Source organism: Chironomus tepperi, unplaced genomic scaffold (genome assembly GCF_022539635.2).
Source record: "Chironomus tepperi strain 1889 unplaced genomic scaffold, CSIRO-AGI_Ctep_v1 contig_461, whole genome shotgun sequence".
Classification (NCBI taxonomy): domain Eukaryota; kingdom Metazoa; phylum Arthropoda; class Insecta; order Diptera; family Chironomidae; genus Chironomus; species Chironomus tepperi.
The window spans coordinates 487,274-508,029 of NW_027226583.1; the positions used below are offsets into that span (position 1 = coordinate 487,274).

Genomic DNA, 20,756 nt, shown 5'->3' on the forward strand with positions numbered 1-20,756 from the left:
ATTTCAGGTTCTCAAATTAATCAAAAATAGCACTGCTGAAAATAAATGATTAGACAGATATGGCACAGATAGGATAGATAAGACAGATAGGACACATATAGACACATAAAGAGTAAGACACATACAAGACACAAATTAGGCACATTTAAGGCACAGATAGAGCACTCATGAGACACAGATAGGACACAGATAGGACACACATAAGACACATATAAGACACATGTAAGAAACATATAAGACACATGCAAGACACATATAAAACACATATAGGACACATAAGACACAAATAGGACACACATAAGACACAGATAGGACACATATAAGACACATGCATGACACATATAAGACACATATAGGACACATATAAGACACAGATAAGACACATATAAGACACAGATAGACACATATAAGACACAGATAGGACACATATGAGACACATATAGGACACATATAAGACACAGATAGGACACATATAAGACACAGATAGGACACATATAAGACACACATAGGACACATATGGGACACATATAAGACACATATAGGACACATATAAGACACACATATAACATAAGACACAACCAAATCGCCCTGAAAATTGCTTTAAAAATCACAGCAACCATTTTATTTTAATATTTTCCATCTTTTACTTCAATTTGACCAAAATTAAATTTTTCCTGTCCAACAAAAAATGAATCGATTCACATTCAGTCAACCTCTCGACTCCAATTACAGTTGCGATTCAGACGAAGACTCGGACGACGCCTCCATAACAATCAACACAAAATTTCTCGAACAACAAAAAAAATTAAAATTAAAAGATGTAAAAAATCAACAAAATCTCAACAGAATCCAAAGAAGTTACGTAAAATGTGCTAAAGGAAAATGTCCAACATTAATGACCGACCACGCGAGACATCTACACAGATTAAGAAGACGAAAAGTTAATTATCTGAATACAAAAATTCAAGATGAAAAATTATCGAGAATATTCATTAACACGGGCCGAAAGAAGCGAATTGAGATTCTACGGGCAGAAGTTTATGATCTTGACTTGAGGCTTAAAGTTGCTTCTGGTAAATTACATATGAAGGAGACTGAAGATAATTACAGAGAAATTGAACGTAATTTGAGACTACAGGAAGAGATGGATGAGAAGATTAAAAAGACGAAAATAGAAATTGGACATATTAAGACACAAATGGATAGACTGGAACGTAAAAGTGTTGAGTTGGATCGTGAGACGGAGGCTGAAGGTATGAGGATGTTGAATTAGGTAGATTTGGGTTTTGGGTACTTTGATGAGCAATTGAGTTCAATTTTTGTGGTTGACACTGATCAGGCGCTGTTACCATGCTCAAAACCTATTAAAAACCCGAGTAGCACAGGTCAGTCGAACGAACACAAGTCCGGCACCATGCCAGAGTCACCATGGCCTAGTTTTGCAGTCAGTATAAATCAGACACCATGCCAGAGCTATCCCAGAGCCATGCCAAAGCCATGCCAGAGCCATGCCAGAGCCATGCCAGAGCCATGCCAGAGCCATGCCAGAGCCATGCCAGAGCCATACCAGCGCCATACCAGAGCCATGCCAGAGCCATGCCAGAGCCATGCCAGAGCCATGCCAGAGCCATGCCAGAGTCATGCCAATGCCACGGTGACCTGATGCAGGATTTACGATCAATTATCTGACTTGTGCTACTCAGGAAACTGCATAGAAACTTAGATTCACTCCAAACCCCTAACAACTCACTCCATTCCCATTTCCAGTTCCATTCCTCGAGCATCTCAAACGAGCAAATCGTCAACTAGAAATTCACGAAAATCGTCTTCAAGTCTCACGTCAACGCGAAGGCAAAATGACAGCTGAAAATCAACAATTACGTGAATTACTCTGCAACATGCTGTACTCGCGCTCAATCTTCAACATACATTGGAATCAAATTGTCGACAAGCTTAAGAATCGCAAGAAATTTCTCTTAGACATGATTGAACGATCGAGTACGGCATTCAATCAAGATGCTGATCTAATGGACAATTACAAGAAATTGTTGTCGCGTCGCAATCAAGACCGGGAAATGGCTGTAGCTGACATGCTCAAAATGCAACGACAAATTGATGCTAATGACTTAATAAACATGTTTTTGAAGCAGAAAGGCAAGAATCGACCTTTTGCGCCATTAGACAAGCATGAAGTTGCACGAAGGAAGGGAGTCAAAGAGACTTACAACAACCGGCTGAACTTCTATGAGCATTTAATTAATGAAATTAAGAAATATCCACTAGAGTCTATAGACAATCCATTGGAAAAGACTGTCGAGTATTTAAGGTTTGTGGACAATGAGAACTATGAGTATTATCGGTATCGTGAGGCCATGGACCGTCGACTTGATGACATTGAGAATATGACTAAAAATGCAGCAAATGAAATTGATAGGAATCATGTGATGGCTGAGAATATAAGGCAATATTATAAGGACAAGATTGAGGAACGTGAGCAGACTTTACAGTCTGAAATCAATACGACAGTCAAGTATAAGATGGAAAATGACGAGCTGATCCGGGAAGTTGAGAGATATTCGAAGATATTCTTCAGTATCATGAAGACATTGAGAGTTGACATGACTGAATTTAAGAAGCTTCTTCGTAAACAGAATATTATGGATCACCGGAACTTGGACGTGTTGCTGTCGATGATTGAGAATCGGATGAATAAGATTATTGCCTTCCTGTACTGTAAACAGCGTGAAAATGTCGACATTCAGACTGTCGATCCAAAACTCATTGTCAGAAGTCTCAAATATGATGATCGTCCAGTTGTAGAAATTACGGACGTAGTCGTCACTAATCAATGTCCAGAATGTGCACAAACTGAGGATGTTAATCTCCAGGAAGCAAATGAGCTCGTCCAAATGCTGGATGATGATGGACTACGTAAAGTTATGATCAATAAAACCAAAATACCTGGATTGGCACAACGCATGCATACTTTATCGTCATGTAATTTACCACGCAGTGGAATGATTGCCAGTCGCCGTTATGCTGAATAAAAAATTTTTGATGTCTTTTATATAAAAAATATTTAATTATTATTACCCTTTGCCTTATTTTTCGTCAATTGTAGAGCATAAAAAAAATTATAATTACACAATGTTGTGCTGGACTTCCTTCAGTGACGCTTGATAATTATCATCATTATGGCACCATTTACTTACAACTTACTTTTTTCCATTCATTCATTCTTTTACATCCAATAATTATTTTTTGATAATAATTTTTGTGTGTGGTTGTTGCTCTATCTTGCTGTATATACAGATGTTCTCATTTTAATTACATAATAACATTTTTTAAATTCTTTTCCTGTATAATTTTGTTGAAATTTTTTTATAAATATATTGTACATTGTCATGCAATGACATTAAAGTGAGCACTTAGTCGTGTGACGATAAATTTACGGGCTGGTGGAAGTAAAGGCTTGGATTGCTTGAGAGGTTTCTGGGGGGTTCTAGAGTCTGATGAACTTTAATACTTATTTACTGAATATTGAATAGGAATTGAGTCTAAGGTTTCTCAATGTCTCGGTCTCGGCATCGAAAACCTTTAATTGAATCTTTAAGACAGATTAAAAGTCTAAGACATTATGTAGAATGTTGTGGAATTTGGGATGGAATTCTTAGAAAATGAAACATCTTCAGATATAATTTAGTTTCTAGCTATTACACTATTACAGGCTTGAAACAGATGTTATAGACAATGAGCATACTACCCTGATTGAGAACGTTCATGGGTACAATAATCAGTTTTGCGACCGTATTGATGAGCAATTGACGACAAAGATCATGTCTATTTGCGAGAAAACTGTCCAACAAAAACTCTATAAACACTCTTCGATTCATAGTAGATCAATAATAATTGAGTAGTTCCTATAAAATGATCAGTATGATTTATCATATTTCATTCGATGGCAAAACAGATCAACTGTGATTCATGGCCTCTCTTAGTTGGCATCTGAAGTTGGTTTTATCGTTGAAAACTACTCTTCTGTATAATTACCACTGTTCTAGCTGGAAATTGTCTATCACAACATGTCTCTATGATCATCATATTTCATCAATTGTGAACATAGACCTCTTTTTGACTATTGCCATTTATCGCTCTCTGCCTTGTCAATTATACTACGGCAAATTTCTTTGTCTTCTAAAATGAGTCAAAATCAGCTATTTTGGTGCAGCTCGTGATATCGTTTGGCAATTCGAGAGGTTTGGGTTACGACAAATTTTCCGATCAATTTCAGCCATCAAGGTGCCGTCATGGTACCATCATGACAAACTATCTCAAACGGCATGAAGAATTGAAAATCCATATAAAAGAAAAGGTTGACCCCAATCCTCCTAGATAATGATAGATTGGCAAATGATAGTTCTAACGAATGAAAAGATCATTCATTTGATAACCTTATTTGCAGGAGAAGACAACCTTTTATTTTTAAGGGCACTAAGTGTGCCGCGACACAGGTTACCACCATTCTGCCTTACTGTTTTTAACTAAACTCTAAATTTTGATTCGAAAAAACGGCAATAAAATTACATACCGAGTCTCAAACCAAATGTCAATGTAAAGTAATTGAATCTTGAATTAAGAAACAAGATTTGGTCGGACTTTAGGAATCTGAACTTTAACTGGACTCTACTGGAGTTCTGCCAACTCTGAAGGGCATCCAAGTTACTTAAATTCGCTCAAAAAACCCATATAATTGTTTATTAATAGGTCACCCTGAAAGTCAAATACTCTTGATGTACCACTGTGTTAGAAACAAACTCCAATCGTGATGGATTGCTTAACGTTTCTTCAATTTCAATAGACTTTAAAACCTTATTCATCTCTACCTTTAATTCAAAAGAAATGACAGCAATCCATCATTAAATTTATTAGTTCGCAAAACTCCTTGAATCTACATCCATAATAGCTTTATTAGCGAAAATGATTTCACAATAATTCACGCTGTTCTTGATATTTAAATAATTGTTCATAATACAAAAAATTGCTTTCATTCAAAACATGCAAAATAATCATTTAAAATTCAAAAACTAAGGAAATATAGAATGTTTATTCATAGCTCATTGTAATCGCCTCTATAATCTTCGAATATTATACCTTTATATTAATAAAACATTTAAAATTTATTAATTCATTCATTTTAATAGAAATAAAAAAAATATTATTTAAATCATGTACTGAATTGTTTTGCTCAATTTGATTTATTATGACTTTTAGATCAGCAAGGTGACTTCTCAGTTTGCATATTTAATAGTCAAATAGCATCGATGTTGTTGAGGTTTGTCATATCACTATAAATTCATCAAAATTAAGAGGAATAAATATGAATTTTATTAGAAAAAGTCATTGAAAATTCTACAATTTTAAGATTGAACTTGAACAGCACCACATGTGTGCTAGGGCACATCTTAGTTGTCGTATTTGTAAGATAAGAAGTTGTCCTGACGGCACCGTGATAGCTGATTATGATTTAAATTTCAATTACAATAAAAATAGCTGAATTTGATCAATTTTTGCAATGAAAACTGATTTTTGCCGCATTGGACCCTAAAAGACAAAGAATGTGCTTTCATGGTACAGAAAGACGACTTCGGGACCTAAAAGCTGTCTCTTTGTCTTTTGGGGGTACTGCTCAGGGAGTTTACTTGACAAAACTATCCATTTGGGTTTTTCTCATAGAATGTCCTTAGATATGACTAGAACATGTCATAGACTATTCACATGCATCTCATAAATGAACCTAATTTACAATACTTATGAATAGTACAAAGATCTTTGAATTGCTTCTCCGAGCAGCACACTGTGAAAAACAAACGCATGATGACGTCAGGGATCCTATTTAGCCAGCCATATGAAGATGTGTACAACTCAGCTGACAAAATTTGTCAATTTTTGTCTCTTTTTTCATTTGTCACTTGAGTGGGGTACAACAAGTCACAGTGGCTACAAAGAGACAACAGGTTATGATAAGTGGACTCAATTTTTAGTTCAAAACTTGACATACCATGGGTAGCTGCACAGATGTCTAGTTTACACTTAGAGAACCGTTCACTTAAAAATCTATAATTTACCCTCCCCCACTCCTCCTTAGTGACATAATCTCCATGGGATGAGCCGTATCTCAACCCATACTCCCTCTTCCACTTCCTAAGACCGTTACATAATAAGGAAATCAATGACCCCTTGATAGACGATCGATTAATCACAGCCTATCTCAGTGAAAAGCAACTTTTATGTCTGCAGCGGCACAGAGTTTGTCCACCACTGACCTATCCCATCGACTATAATGCTGTAACTTCTGTCTAAATTCTCAATACAAACCTATTTCACATCCTCAGCAATTTTTTTCAATTTATCATGTCCCCAAACATCTCTTTAATTTCATAGGATTAAAAATTAATCATTAAAGGAATGAAACAGCACGTCCAAGTCGAAAAGGCTCAATATCAGCAAATAAAAATCTCCATAAAATTCCAAACAGGCATAGGCATTAAAAAAAATGCATAATTCAATCAATTTATATGCATATTACAAACATAAAAAAAAAATCTGTAAATATTTAATGACCAGTAAAAATGGGTAAAGGCAATAAATGTAGATAGGCGTAATAATAAATGGCATTAGAGAATATTTCAATGGATATAAACAAATCATTAAATTCATAATGGATTTATCTCATTTAATAATCATTCATTATATATTCTAGGCACTAAAAATCAATGAATCTAGTGAACAGGAAAGAAAAAAATAACAGCGGGTATATCCAACCGTAGATATATACCATTGCCATAACATATATGTGATTCGTGACCAAAAATAATTTCATTTTGTCAGCCGTTCTGTGTTTGGGTATGAAATTAAATTTCTCCTCGTATCATTAATCACTAATGACACATGTGGAAAAATGACAATTAGAATGAAATGTCACATCACACAAACAAAAGACGACTCATATATTTTATAATGTTGCACTTATCATGCTTTTGATGTTTAAATGAATTGAATTTTTATGAATAAGTTAGGGAGATTTTTGAGGGGGTGGTGTAGAGCGCATTTAATTGTTGATTATGCTACTGAGACTAAAGGGATGTAGAGGATTCAATATTGTTCAGGATGCAACTTTAAAGATCTAGCTCGAACAGCACAAATGGGCTAATCTATCAAAAATCCCGCACCAGCCTTGCGAGACTCTGACATTTTATCGGATTTAAACTGTAATCTGTAGCCGATTTAAACATTAACTTGATATCCAATTTGAAAATGATGACAGATGTGGCTTAAATCCAGCATTATCTCAGACTTACGCTAACCTATAGTCAGATTTTCGATCGATTAACCGATTAGAGCTATTCGGATCACAACAAAATTTCTTGAATTTCTTGGATCCTACTCAGACAAATCCATATTAATTTGGCTTATCTTATCCCAAAAATGTTACAAATACTCCTGATTCTCTTGAATAAAACTTACTGTTTATGGACTTTCCTGTAGATTATCACAATGATCTAGATCTGAGAATAATAATTACCCAAATTTCTAGCACAGATTATCAACAAATATTAATTCTCAATGGCTTTATCTATTCAAATTCTCAAGATCGAGACAATCCAGGTACATCTCAATCTCCTCTTGAGAACTCACATTTTCAAACCTGATGTATATTTAACCAGAGTTGGTCGAACCCCCTTTAAGTCGGAATTTGGAGTCCATTTAAAGTTCTGCTCAGTCCAACTTTAAGAGTTCTGTCAAATGAATCATGCCAAGAGTCATTCTAGAATCAACAGTTTTAATCAGGACCCGAACAGGCAAATATCGTGGCCTAAAACATGCTTTCTTGGTACAGTAATACCGCTCTTTACTTACTTTGTTGGCCGTATAGATCAATTGTTGTTTCTGAGCAGTAATATCGCTACGGTACCTAAAATCGTTCTATTTGTTTGTTAAGGAGAGTTAACAGGACTCCATTATTTAGGTGCCTTTTTGGATTTTTAAAGTTCGAACTCCCAAAGTGCATCCAACTTCTACAGCCAGTCCTCAATCATCCTCAACACCCATAACACCAGCAAAGTAATTTCAGCAAAAAACAACAAAAGACAGGAAATCGAAAAAAAATATGAGACACCAAAGCATGCAAGTCATAAAAAGCAAGTCAAACAATTTAATGTCATTACTGCACATGTCACAAAAAGAAGTATAATAATAATAATAACATTCGATAGCGACGAATGTCAAGCTGGTGTATATTTAGTTTATAAATTTTAATATAAAAACATAAAAAAATCATGTTTACCATCATTGCCATGAGGATGGGACATAGGAGCATAAAAATAAAGCGTCAAAAAAATATTTCGTGCAATTTTATGGTCGAGAAGCATCTCCTTATGTATATTTTGTGGGTGAAATTTATCTTTTTATCGTCATTTATGGCATCAATGTTGATGGCATGCAATTCATTATTGCCTTCCCTTACCAAAAAAAAAATCTGCTGATTTCTTGTTTTTATAGTTATGAAGGAACATAAAAAAATATTTCTACAATCATTAGATGATGAAGCACAAAAAAAGGGACACGAAATGGGAAAAACTTTTTTTTTTTGTTCTTATTAATTACAAAAATTACGTATGAACAAAGGAACTGGATTTATCATTGTGAATGGTATTTTTACTGAGAATCATTTTGTGAATTTATGGTGCTTTGTTCTTGTTACTTTCTTTGTTTAATGGATTCTTTGATGAATTAAAATTTATGAGTTCTGTTCTTGCTGGAATTTTGTCAAATTTTCTTCTCAGAAGAGCTTGGATTTTTGCAAGATTTTTGTCATTTGCTGTATTTGCTGACTTCAATAAATTGGACTGAGCCCCACCCGAGCCCGTAGAAAAGCGTAAAATTAGCTGAATTGACCTAAGTTTGCGGAAATAGCTGGATTGAGCCAGATTTGCTTAATTGACTGAATTGTGCCAGATTTGCTTAATTAGCTGAATTGAGCTAAGATTGCTGAAATAGCTGGATTGAGCCAGATTTTGCTTAATTGGCTGATTTGTGCCAGATTTGCTTAATTGGCTGAATTGAGCTAATTTTGCTGAAATAGCTGAATTGAGCCAGATTTGCTTAATTAGCTGAATTGAGTTAAGATTGCTGAAATAGCTGAATTGAGCCAGATTTGCTTAATTAGCTTAATTGAGATAAGTTTGCTGAAAAAACTGAATTGAACCAGATTTTGCACAACTTGCTGAATCGAGCTGAGTTTGCTTATAAAGCTGAATTGAGCCAGATTTGCTTAATTAGCTGAATTGAGCTGATTTTGCTAAAATAGCTGAATTAAGCCAAATTTTTTTAATTGGCTGATTTGTGCCAGATTTGCTTAATTGGCTGAATTGAGCTAAGATTGCTGAAATAGCTGAATTGAGCCAAATTTACTTAATTGGCTGAATTGAGCTAGATTTTGCTGAAATTGCTAGATTGAGCCAGATTTTGCTTAATTGGCTGAGTTGTGCCAGATTTGATTAATTAGCTGAATTGAGCTAAGATTGCTGAAATAGCTGAATTAAGCCTGATTTGCATAATTAATTGAGTTTGCTGAAATAGCTGAATTGAGCTAGATTTGCTAAATTAGCTGAAATTGAGCTGATTTTGCTAAAATAGCTGAATTGAGCCAGATTTGCTAATGTAGCTGATTTTGCTGTAAAGGTTAAAACGATCGGAGTTAATTTGGTTAGCTGAATTTTTGCAAATCACTTTCACTTTTTCTAGCTCCTAAAACAATCTAATCCACTCTCAAAATAAAGAATAAATATTTCCACATCTTATCATAATTCATCCTAAACTTTTACGAGCACTTAGAAATGAGTCACATCGTCAAATGATGTATGATTGCGTTTTATTACATTTCATTAAAGCATTTCGTCTATTAGAGTGTAAGTCTCCACATTACTATATATATTTTTTATTCTACATAGCACTGCTGGCGATGCTGCTGTCGCTGCCATTTCCGTCTAACACAGAAAGAAAAGACCCATAAAAATTAATGGTACGATCGTGTTTGTCAAACGAACTAGAAAATTTTTATCGTCTTTTAGCAATGAAAATCACCGCATCTTTTTCCGTCCATATCTACCCATTCCATTGTGTGTCATATTTACTATTGACAATGTCATCGTTTGTCCGCATCTCGAGAGACCACTTTACAATCTCTACATATAATGTCAACAATGCTCATTCGCACAACTGCTGCATTTAGTTCGCTTTTTATTGCACATTTTTTTTATTTATTTCTCTTCAAACATTCTTTTTTTTATTGCACCGTACCAAGAAATGATTCAGCTGTATAATGCAATGCGAGAGAATTCTTGATAACAAAAATTATAGGAATGATGTTTAATTAAAGTCGAAGAAGAAGTAAGAGTAAAAAAATTAAATTAAATATATATGAAAAATGACTGAAAAACTTTTATGGAGGGAACATAAAAATTTATTAAAGTGCAATTTAAAAATTTAATTTTGAAATTTTTATTGCCGTGAGTGAGAACTGGAAATGAGGTTTTTGAGTTGATGGAGGTGATGTAAGTTGTTGAATTTGCTTGGCAATCACTGATGAATGGAAATTAGAATAAACTGTAGATTTATTCGAGTTCACTATTTATTATAAGTCTTTATTCGTTATTATCTCGAGGTGGCTCGGTGGCGGAATGGTTTAGTACTTCGGTACATGGAATTATTGCAACACCGATCTAGCGATCAGTGGTTCGAGACTCGGCATGGGAAATTTTTGAACATGTCCTCTAGTCGAATCATTATGTAGTGGAAACGCGGCTCACAGCCTCCCTTTGAAGGCTAGTTAAAGGCAGTAATGTCATCAAAGAAGTGGTTCGGATTCCACTATAAACTGTAGGTCTAGGTTTGAGTAACTAGAGATCTGGCGAATCCTTCGTTAAACTCCCAATAGCCATGAAACGCAATAAATGCGCAGCTATGGACCTTAAGGTCTGCAATGCTAATGTTTACACTCGGGATTTTTTTTTTATTCGAGTTCACTATTTATTAAGTAAGGTAATTGTAGGGGATTCTCTATCTCGAAAGATAGAGCCGGTTAAGACGGTTTAATTGCTGGTTTAGACGTTCTCACCGTGCAGCAATGGACTCACGTGCGCTCCAATCAAGGAGCATAATTGTAAGATTAAAACTCATTATCTTATTAATTTGTATGAAAATTTCAAATCTAGTCGACTCGATTCTTTACAAAATATAAGTATTCTGCATCCTATACCCGAGTGAACGTGTATCTAGTTAAAGACTTGCCATTTACTTGCCTATCAATGACTAAATACCTTCCAATAAACTAGCACTGTGTAACTAACCATACGACTGATAAAGTCTTGTTTATGTCTTGCATACACTGATTTTTCGTGTATATTTTTGGCAAAATAAATGGCTATTTGAATCATGGATAATAGTAGACATTAACTAGCATTTATCCGGGTCTCTTCGGGATATTAAGACTTTATGGGGTTTTTAGAACGAACACGTTATCATGTGGGTCTAATGGGTTATAAACCTCACTAAAGATAATAAAAGTTTTAGTTTATTAGCTGTATTCCTCAATCTAGAGATGGCAATTCGCATTTAGATTACAGTAGTAAATCCTAAACTCCTAAACCCCAGTTGTTTAAAATGAAATTAAATTCATAAGAAACAATAAATTCTCCTTCAACCATAAAACTTTAAACCCAGAAAATTTTCTGCAATAATTTTCTTTGTAACATACCGAAAATAAAACCAAAAGAATTTCCAACTAAATCAAAAAAATAAATTCTGCATCAAGCTCATACTTTCTGTCTGATCCCCTTCTGTATTAAAAGTCATAACTTTGATGAAAAAACTAAATAAATAAAACTAAATAAATTCTTTATAAAAATTCCATACATGCATCAAAGGATGTTTATTAAAATAACAGAACAAAGTATGTGTATTGAAGGATATCATGCAGCAGTAAAGAGAACACAATAATGCATAATACAATGTAGAAATATCCACAAAAATACATTCGCAATTTTGACGATGGGAGAAATAAAATAAATAAAAAAAAAATATGGGATTAAAGTCTGTAACAATAAAATATCAAACCAGGGCGAAATATCCCCTCATTGCTTGAGATTATTACTTTACTATTCAACTTATGATGATTGTTATTGTTCTCAAATCAACTCGCATAAGTCATAATGCAGAATGCGAATGGATAAAAATAAAAACAGTTTTGTTTTCCTTTCTTATCAAAATTTATATTCAGTAAAGGAGAAAATTTGCAAAGAATCCTATTGAGAATCCTAAATTCCTAAATAAAGTTGCTTAAAATAGGCGAAATTAAATGTTGGTTGGTTTTCATTTAAGGAACAATAATTCTCCTTCAACCATAAAACTTTAAACCCTGAATGCATTTTCTGCAAGTTAATTGTTCTTTGTAACATTTACCGAAAATAAAACCAAAAGAATTTCCAACTAAATCTAAAAAAAAAATTCTGCATGACAAGCTCATACTTTTACTTATTTCTGTCTGATCCCCTTCTGTATTAAAACTCATAACTTTGATGACCAAAAACTAAATAAAAATAAATAAATTCTTTATCGAAAAATTCCATACATGCATCAGAAGGATGTTTATTAAAATAACAGAACAAAGTCTGTGTATTAAAGGATATCCAGTGTTTTCATCTTAGGTGTCATAAAAATCACCACTTGGATATCATGTATCGTCATTTAATACCAATGGCCGTAGTAAAATTTCCACGAAAAAAATACATTCGCAATTTTGACGATGGGAGAAATAAAATAAATAAAAAAAATATGGGATTAAAGTCTGTAACAATAAAATATCAAACCAGGGCAAAAATATCCCCTCATAGCTTGAGATTATTACTTTACTATTCAACTTATGATGATTGTAATTGTTCTCAAATCAGACTCTTTTGAAGACTCTATCGTCTTTTGTACACATCCAAGCCATGAATTTATCACATAACGAACAAGGTAGCTTGTCATTAGTGTTTCCTGACATCTCAGTTTCAATGAATCGTTGAGATCATGAACGAGAGCAAGACCAGGACCAAGATTGAAGCTCCAAGGGAATCATTCGAATTCTTGGTCTTGCCAAATCTCGAGATCGGGAGGAAGTCTTGGGTCTCGGAGCACTTACATGTCATAAGCAACATTTAAAGGGTGTTGGTTCATTGGTTTAGGGATATATTCAACTTTAAAAATTCAAATTCTTCTCTAATACAGTCCATAGGTCCATAGTTCTATATCCAGCCAACTAGCCATTTTCCCTACCCAATTTCTCTCTCACCCAACTAAAATTCAACTCAAAAGTATGTAAAAAGAAAAAGGAGAAAAAAACTGCAATAAATAAAGCAGATATACTCATTTCTTCATTCAGCATCCGAGTAAAGAATGGCAATAAAAAAAAATACATGCAAGTTGTTGCCATAAAACTGAAAACGAACATAAAAAAAAATTCCGATATTACACAGTATTAAACAGTATTCGAGCAATAAAAGCAAGACGAGTGGAAAAATTCAATAAATTTTCATGGCTTTTCGCATTAGGGGTGCCTTTGTGTATCGAGTTCCACTCGAGTTATGTGTATGAGCTCGAATAAATTTCAAAAGAATTTTTGCTGATAAAAAAAAATCACAGAAAAAAAAAGTTTGTAATTAAAAAAAAGAATTCAGCTTTAGTTCCTTTTTTTATTTCCCCTATTTTAAGGTTGAATTGTTATACAGTTCTGCGAACCATGTATAGGAAGGTAATTTGTTGTTATTGAAGTTTTTATGATTAAATGCGATAAAAATGCTTGAAAAGTCAATTCCAATAAATTCAATTTAATTGCATCTGTAGGATATTTATTGTAGCTGAATAAGTGTATAATTTCGACTAAGGAATTCTGAGTGAGACTCGAACTCACGTTTTATGATTTTTCGTCATTTGCAAGTCATATGCTCCTACTAATGAGCTATAGAGGGTTATTCAACTATATGACAAAGTGTCATTTATTAGGAATCTCATTTCAATCGTAATCAAGTGGCATTAGCTTGACAATGATAGCTGTTTGGAAGTAACTGGCTTCTACAAGTCGCTTCGAAGCCAATATGTACCTAGCTAGTGCAATTTAGTACTAATCATATTCCTTGGTTGTCTCAGGGTGAACATCATTCTAATGTGAACCGATTGAGCCCAGCTTGCCAAACCAGGTTACTTACTGTATCGTACCATTGGTATACCCAAGGTATACCTATTCCATACCGTACCGTACTGTAAAACCACCAGAAAAATCGGTTCCTAGAATTATTTGGAGTTGACGGATAGTATCCTATTGATCCCTTCATTCCTTGCCTTTAACTAGACTGGCATTTATGGAGATAATCAAGATTTTTAAATGCAAAGCATGTCTATGATCCTTTAGGTATAAAAGACATGGAGTAGCACATTAAACAATCTAATTCAACCTCCAACTAGATCAGTGTGGTTCAAACTGTTCCTAGTGGACAAAATACGTTATAATTAGATGATAGCAAGTTATTGTCCAGTTAATAAATAGTTCTAACATATTTTTGTCAACTGAACTGGGTGTGCACCGCCGAATTTTTTTTAAAAATGCTATGAATCGCAAAGAATCGCATGCAGTTTCCATTTTTTGTCATGGCTCACAACCAAGGTGTACTGTAGCTCAAAGGAGCTTAGACAACACTTAACTAGATAGTGAGTTTAGGGTTTTGAAGAGGTAAACTACACCCTCGTTACTTAATTTAACCCATTTTTATCAAAAATCTCAAATTCCCAACAAATGCGCCTTAGTCATCACACCCTAAACCATTTGACAACTTCCCATTGTTTTTTTTACACACGAAAAAAAATTAAATACCTTTCATACATTCTTCCCCATTCGCGGTTTTATATATCGCAAAAATTATTTGTTTTTATCGAAACAGTTCTTTTATGGCCTCGATTGACTTAAAAACACAAGAGAAGCTCAAATTGCGAAAATATACGAGTCAATTGTGATTGATTGATTGATTTTTGATGCTGATGTGTTCTCGATATTTTTCATTTTATTCTCTCATTTCATTGCATTTTTTTTAACGAAATTCCATTCTGTACGAAAAATATTGATGAATTTGTCGTTTTTGGAAAATTCATTGACTCAAAAAAAAAACATTATCGATGAAATGAGAATTTACGTGAATAAAAAGTTTACTTTATGGATTGTATGTTTATTTGAAGTGTTCTTTTTTTATTGATTTATTTATTTTGGGATGTTGAAAAATTTTTTAAATTTAATTTTTTGAATTTTCATTTTGAGGATTGAATGAAGCTGGTGCATATGATTGAATTAAAACAGTTTATAGTCAGTTAAAGTTGAAATGAGTTGATAAAGCAATTTTGTGCTATTTTGCTTTAAACTTACTTTCTTTACTTACTTCGCTGGTCATACAGATCAATTGTGATCCATGATCTTCCTTAGATGTCACCTAAAACCAATGTATATCGCTAAACTACATCCTTTTAGCTTATAATTGCTGTAAGTGAACATTACTTCATAAGTTTGAACTTACCCGATGCGACAAAAACCCGAAAGGCACTCAATTTGAGTTTAAATGAACCTAGAGTTCTAATGATGCTAAAGTTAATTGGTTATTAACACAAAATGAAAGTAGCTTAAATTATAAAGCGTCCATATGATTGCCATTTAGTGAAGTCTTTTGACCTTTTTCGGACATTCTATTTTAAGGAAAGTTAGAAAACAGACTATTATGAGCCTGGCATCCTTCAAATGAGTCGAGTTACATAGACTTTTAGTTAATTACTTACTTACTTCCTTAGCGATGGCGCACGGGGGTCCATTGTCGCATTTAGAATTGGTCGAAAACTGGAGCTGTCTTTAGATAACTTCTGCCAGTTTCTAATTCCCAGCACTTTTGCATCGTTGCTCACACAGCAATCCCATGAGCTTTTTGGTGTATTATTTAACGTAAATGCTTAGTCTGGCATATAACTATGATACTAGCAGTTTAATGAGCTATATCAGAGTTAAGAGGACTTTGTCGAGTCCGAAGATGTGAAACCCGGATTTCAAAGGAGTAAGGACTCGGTGGAATCCGCTTTTCTTAGAAGTCCGGACTCAAATGCACGCGTCTTCCCTTCAAGTCCTGCCAACACCAGAGAGTACCACAAGAATACATATTTTTGACATCTTTGCAGGTTTGATGTCTGTCTTCTGCTGCTCCATTCTGCAGTTTAAGTGCATAGATCTGACAATCTTATAATCCCTGTCGTTATTTTCATCAAAAACACGCATCATACGGGTTAGATTAATTGCAGATTCAACAAACTCAAAAAATCTAAATTTCAAAAACTACAAAATGCTGTAAAATGCATAAAATCACGCAACTACAGCAAAAAAAATCCCTCAACAAACAACAAATTTGTAAATTTTTTTACAATTTCCATGCACAAAAAAAAAACTTCACTCCATTATTCAAATATTTACAAACGAGAGGAAATTAATCATGCATGAACGTGTCTGCCGTTGAAATTGCATTGTACACAAAAAAAGAAAATATTTTAATGCATAACGTTCGAATGGTTTAAGGGGTACTTAATGCCACTCTCTCAATCTTTACCACCATTTATGTATCAGGGGTACAATACACAGCACATAAATGGATTATTACTTTGATTGATCATGTCATTTATTTTATTTGCTCATGTTGTTTACCTTCCGTTCCATTCCTCGTCACATTCATGTTTTATGTAAACATTACATAAATGTATTAAGGATGGTTATTTGATGTGCTGTGAGGGGAGTGAAATTGATAGAAATTTTTTTGTACATTCTTCAATCTCTTTTAATTGCAGGAAATTTATTCGCATCTCCCCCATTTGAATTATTTAAACAAACTTTTAATGTATCAAAAAAAGAAAGAAAACCTTTCATTTTATGGCAGTGGTGGACAACCTGTTGTTGGTCGCGGCACACTTTGACTTACCACCCTCGACTGAAACCACAGATTGTATTTTTACATTAATATTCCACGGTAAACAGTGAGTTGAAGTGGCTTGGTGGCGTAATGGTTTAGTACTTCGGTACCTAATTATTGCGATACCGACTAAGCGGTCATGGGTTCGAGACTCGGCAGGAGAGACTTTTTATCCTGTACTTTTTGAAAATCATATGCAATGAAATCGCAGCTCACAATCTCCTTTTGTAGGCTCAAGCAGAGGGCGAAGCCGACTCATGTTTAGCTCGCTATAGCCAGCTAAAAATCGGCTAAACCTTACCTCGTATTAGCCCTAACGGATTTCGTTGTTTTCTTTTCTCTCAAAGCACAACAACTGAATTAGCCGGCTAAAATCGCAGCTATAGCCGACTAAAAAGAGAATTTTTGCTTTGTGAATTTCATACAAAAATTTCATACATTTTTCTTTTTTAGCTGCATAAGTTCGAGACTCAGATTAGCATTACTGGACTCCTACCGAAAAGTTTAAATTTATGAAAAATACGATACATGGAATTTTTACACTAATGTACCACAGCACACAGTTGTCATGGCATCACTAAAATTTATTCATAAAAATCCACACCAATAAATAGATTCAATCCTAAATGAAATTACTTAAAGGAAAAAGAGAAAAAAGTTTTTTTTGACATTTACTTGATGTGCCTAAAGAATAATAAATGAATGAGATATAAAGAAAAGTTTTTTATAACTTGAAGCGATAGAAAAGTAACCCTCAAACAACGAATGAGTCTCGAATGGGAAAAAAAAAATTTTTAGCATGAATTTTTGGATGAAATATTGGTTTTGAGTAATAAATTTTGTAAGTGACTAGGAGATGAGTTTTGGAAGAATTCAGCATTAGAAGATAGAATAGAAAAATTAGTGCCATAATATAGTGAAACAGGCGGCGATTAGTCTCGACTTACTTACTTACTTCGCTGAGGGTCGTTCATTAACTCTTTAATGTAAGAATGGTCAAAAAGACGATTTTTGGGGATTTACATATTAATTGGTTTCATGGCCTCTTACAGGTATCACCTGGAACGAAACTGAAATTTTATACTTGCTATCGCTTTCTAATTTCCAATACCAAAAGCAATGCCGCCCTCTTTGAAAAAGCTCCAAATGTGTTATTCTGATCCAGGAGTATAACTTTTCTTATTACAACATGTTTAGCCAATATAAGCCTGATCCCTTAGTTTGGATATAATGTATGGACAAACGGCCTTCTGTTAGCTAATTGATCTCCTCATTGCCCTACATTTTCAAAAGATGATTCTTAGAATTTCTCCACAAATAAACCAAGCACATCTGCGACAGTCAGGCATATTCCATGACTCTGAGTAAACGGTCCTGGAGTCGCCCCTATCACCCACTGAACCTAGAATTCTAAATGTCAAGTTTATCACAAGATTTAGCATTAAAATTTATGAGAAAACAGACTGAATTTGGCTGATAATTGTTCTACATTTGATTGATTTTGAAGACATTTCATCAATTTTTGATAAAGTAAATTTGATTAAAATCAGATTAAGTCCCTCCTCTTCTGAACAGCATGATTATTGATCGATCCCCATAGCTCGCTATTAAATGCGCTTCGTACCCCCATCAACACTTATCAATCTTCTACTCAACATTCCCTTCCTATTTCAACACAAAAATTTTCTATTTACCTACAAATTATTTTTTCCGAAATAAGAAGGAACAAAAAATAACTGAGAAGGAAAAAGTTTTTCCTTTTCCATGATGACATTGCAGAAATTAAAAACCATTTTCTTTCCTTAAGACCTTTGAGGAACTTTTTATTTTATAAATTTACATTTTATTATGCATAGAAAGGAATTTAAAAACTGTAGATGAGGATTTTTAATGCTTTCCTTCTCACCCGAAAAAATTTTCCCGCCATAAAACCCTTCCATGAGGAATTTTTTTTTGGTTCCCTCATTGCTTTAATGACTAAAGTAAAAAGTTAGACTACAAATGCAAATTACAGCACATTTAAATAAGAGATGTAAAAAATTAAAATGCAATCTTTTTGGGAGAAAAAAGGGATAAATATTTGGGTCTTTATTTAAGGAGTGGATGAAAACTTATTGTTAACATAAGTAAAGTGTTACAATTTACATTTTTACTAGCTTGGGTTAGATTTTAAGTTGATTGAAATTTTAAGTGGATTTTTTTTATAGCCTTTGTAGTCATTTCGGAATTTGATGAATTTTATGGATGGGATGGATTGATTTGAATTTAGTGGAGTTTTGTGGTAGGAGTAAGGGGTTGATGACATGTTATATAACGTCTATGACAGTGAATTTCGATTGTTTGCCTTCTTTATTCCAAAAATAACTCAAACAATGGAAGCACATTTAAATAAAGATGACAATTGATTCATGTAGCAATTTAAGGAGTAGAATTCTACATTTTTAATGGTCTAGGGAGTATTGTTCATACTTTTTTGAGCCATAGAATACATTGAACTAGCTTGTTAGAAATTTTCTGTTGTTATTCCTAAGCTTGATCTTCGGCATAAAATGTGCCATTGTACACAATATCGACAACACTAATGAAGTTTAGCAATGGTAGTGAACATACACACAATTTGTAGGTCGCGAATCACACAAATCAAGTTGAAAGCTTAAAATTCCGATTTTAGTCTTATAACCAAACCCAGATATCGACCTGTTAAAATCCTCAAGATTTAAAGAATTGGACCCCTGGTCGAAACATTCAAACCCAAAAAAATACCAATTCACAATCATTTCCCAAAAAACAGCTTCAAGTAGCTCAAAATACATCATCATCATCGTCATCCATAACAACCACCTTTATATCCAAAAGGCAACATCACCATAACGACCATTCTAATCAAAAATAATTTACTCAAAATAACCTTGTGTTTCCATTAAACACAATTCATCTCCAACGAGCCAAAAATAGCAGAATGACAAAAAAATACCATAAACATGTTATATCCTAAGAGCGATAAAATGTGACCAGCATATAAACTGGCATAGATTTCTATGTATATATATAATTTATGGATACAACGCCCCAATATTATCATCAAGCATATAATGCTCTATCTCAAATATCACTAATAACTTATTGCTTGTCATAAATCAGAAAAAAATATTTTTTTGCGGATATCCATATTCATGTCCACAGTTCTCTCTATGCTTTATATTCCTAAAATTATTCATGCATTGACTAGCTTCGTATAGCAAAAAGAGAAATGAAGGAAACTCTTAAACGACTGACAAATAATTGATCATTATTAATAATTCATGATTCCGTTCTTGCTACTGCATTGAAAAAAGAAGCGATGTTTTGCCTTCAATTTGAAATGAAATAGAGCGGAAAACGGAAAAGAAAATTAAAAGCAAGGAAATGAAAAAGGAAAATTAAAGTTTCATATTCTTTTTTTGCTGCTGTCGATTATGCTTCATTCGCAGTCCGAATGGAATCTTTGGTTCAGGGGTTGGAGGATGGCGTTAACTGTGATTTAGTGTATGTAGATGCTTACTTCAGTAGATGCAGACTACTCCTTACTAGACATGTACTATAATTTATTAGAGGTTAATCCTTTTTTGTGTAGGTCTTGAGAGCAGATTTGAAAATTTGGCTTTTGGCACTCTTTTTTCTTCAAATTTGGCAACG

At 33.8% G+C, this 20,756-nt stretch overlaps 1 protein-coding gene across 1 annotated transcript; it reads left to right on the forward strand.

Moving 5' to 3' along the window:
- The first annotated feature begins 895 nt into the window (after positions 1-895).
- Positions 896-3,047, forward strand: LOC139099060 (coiled-coil domain-containing protein 63-like). The gene is made up of 2 exons (XM_070651458.1): positions 896-1,253; positions 1,768-3,047. Exons 1-2 carry the CDS (start codon positions 896-898, stop codon positions 3,045-3,047), a joined length of 1,638 nt encoding a protein of 545 aa, XP_070507559.1.
- Positions 3,048-20,756: the final 17,709 nt, after the last annotated feature.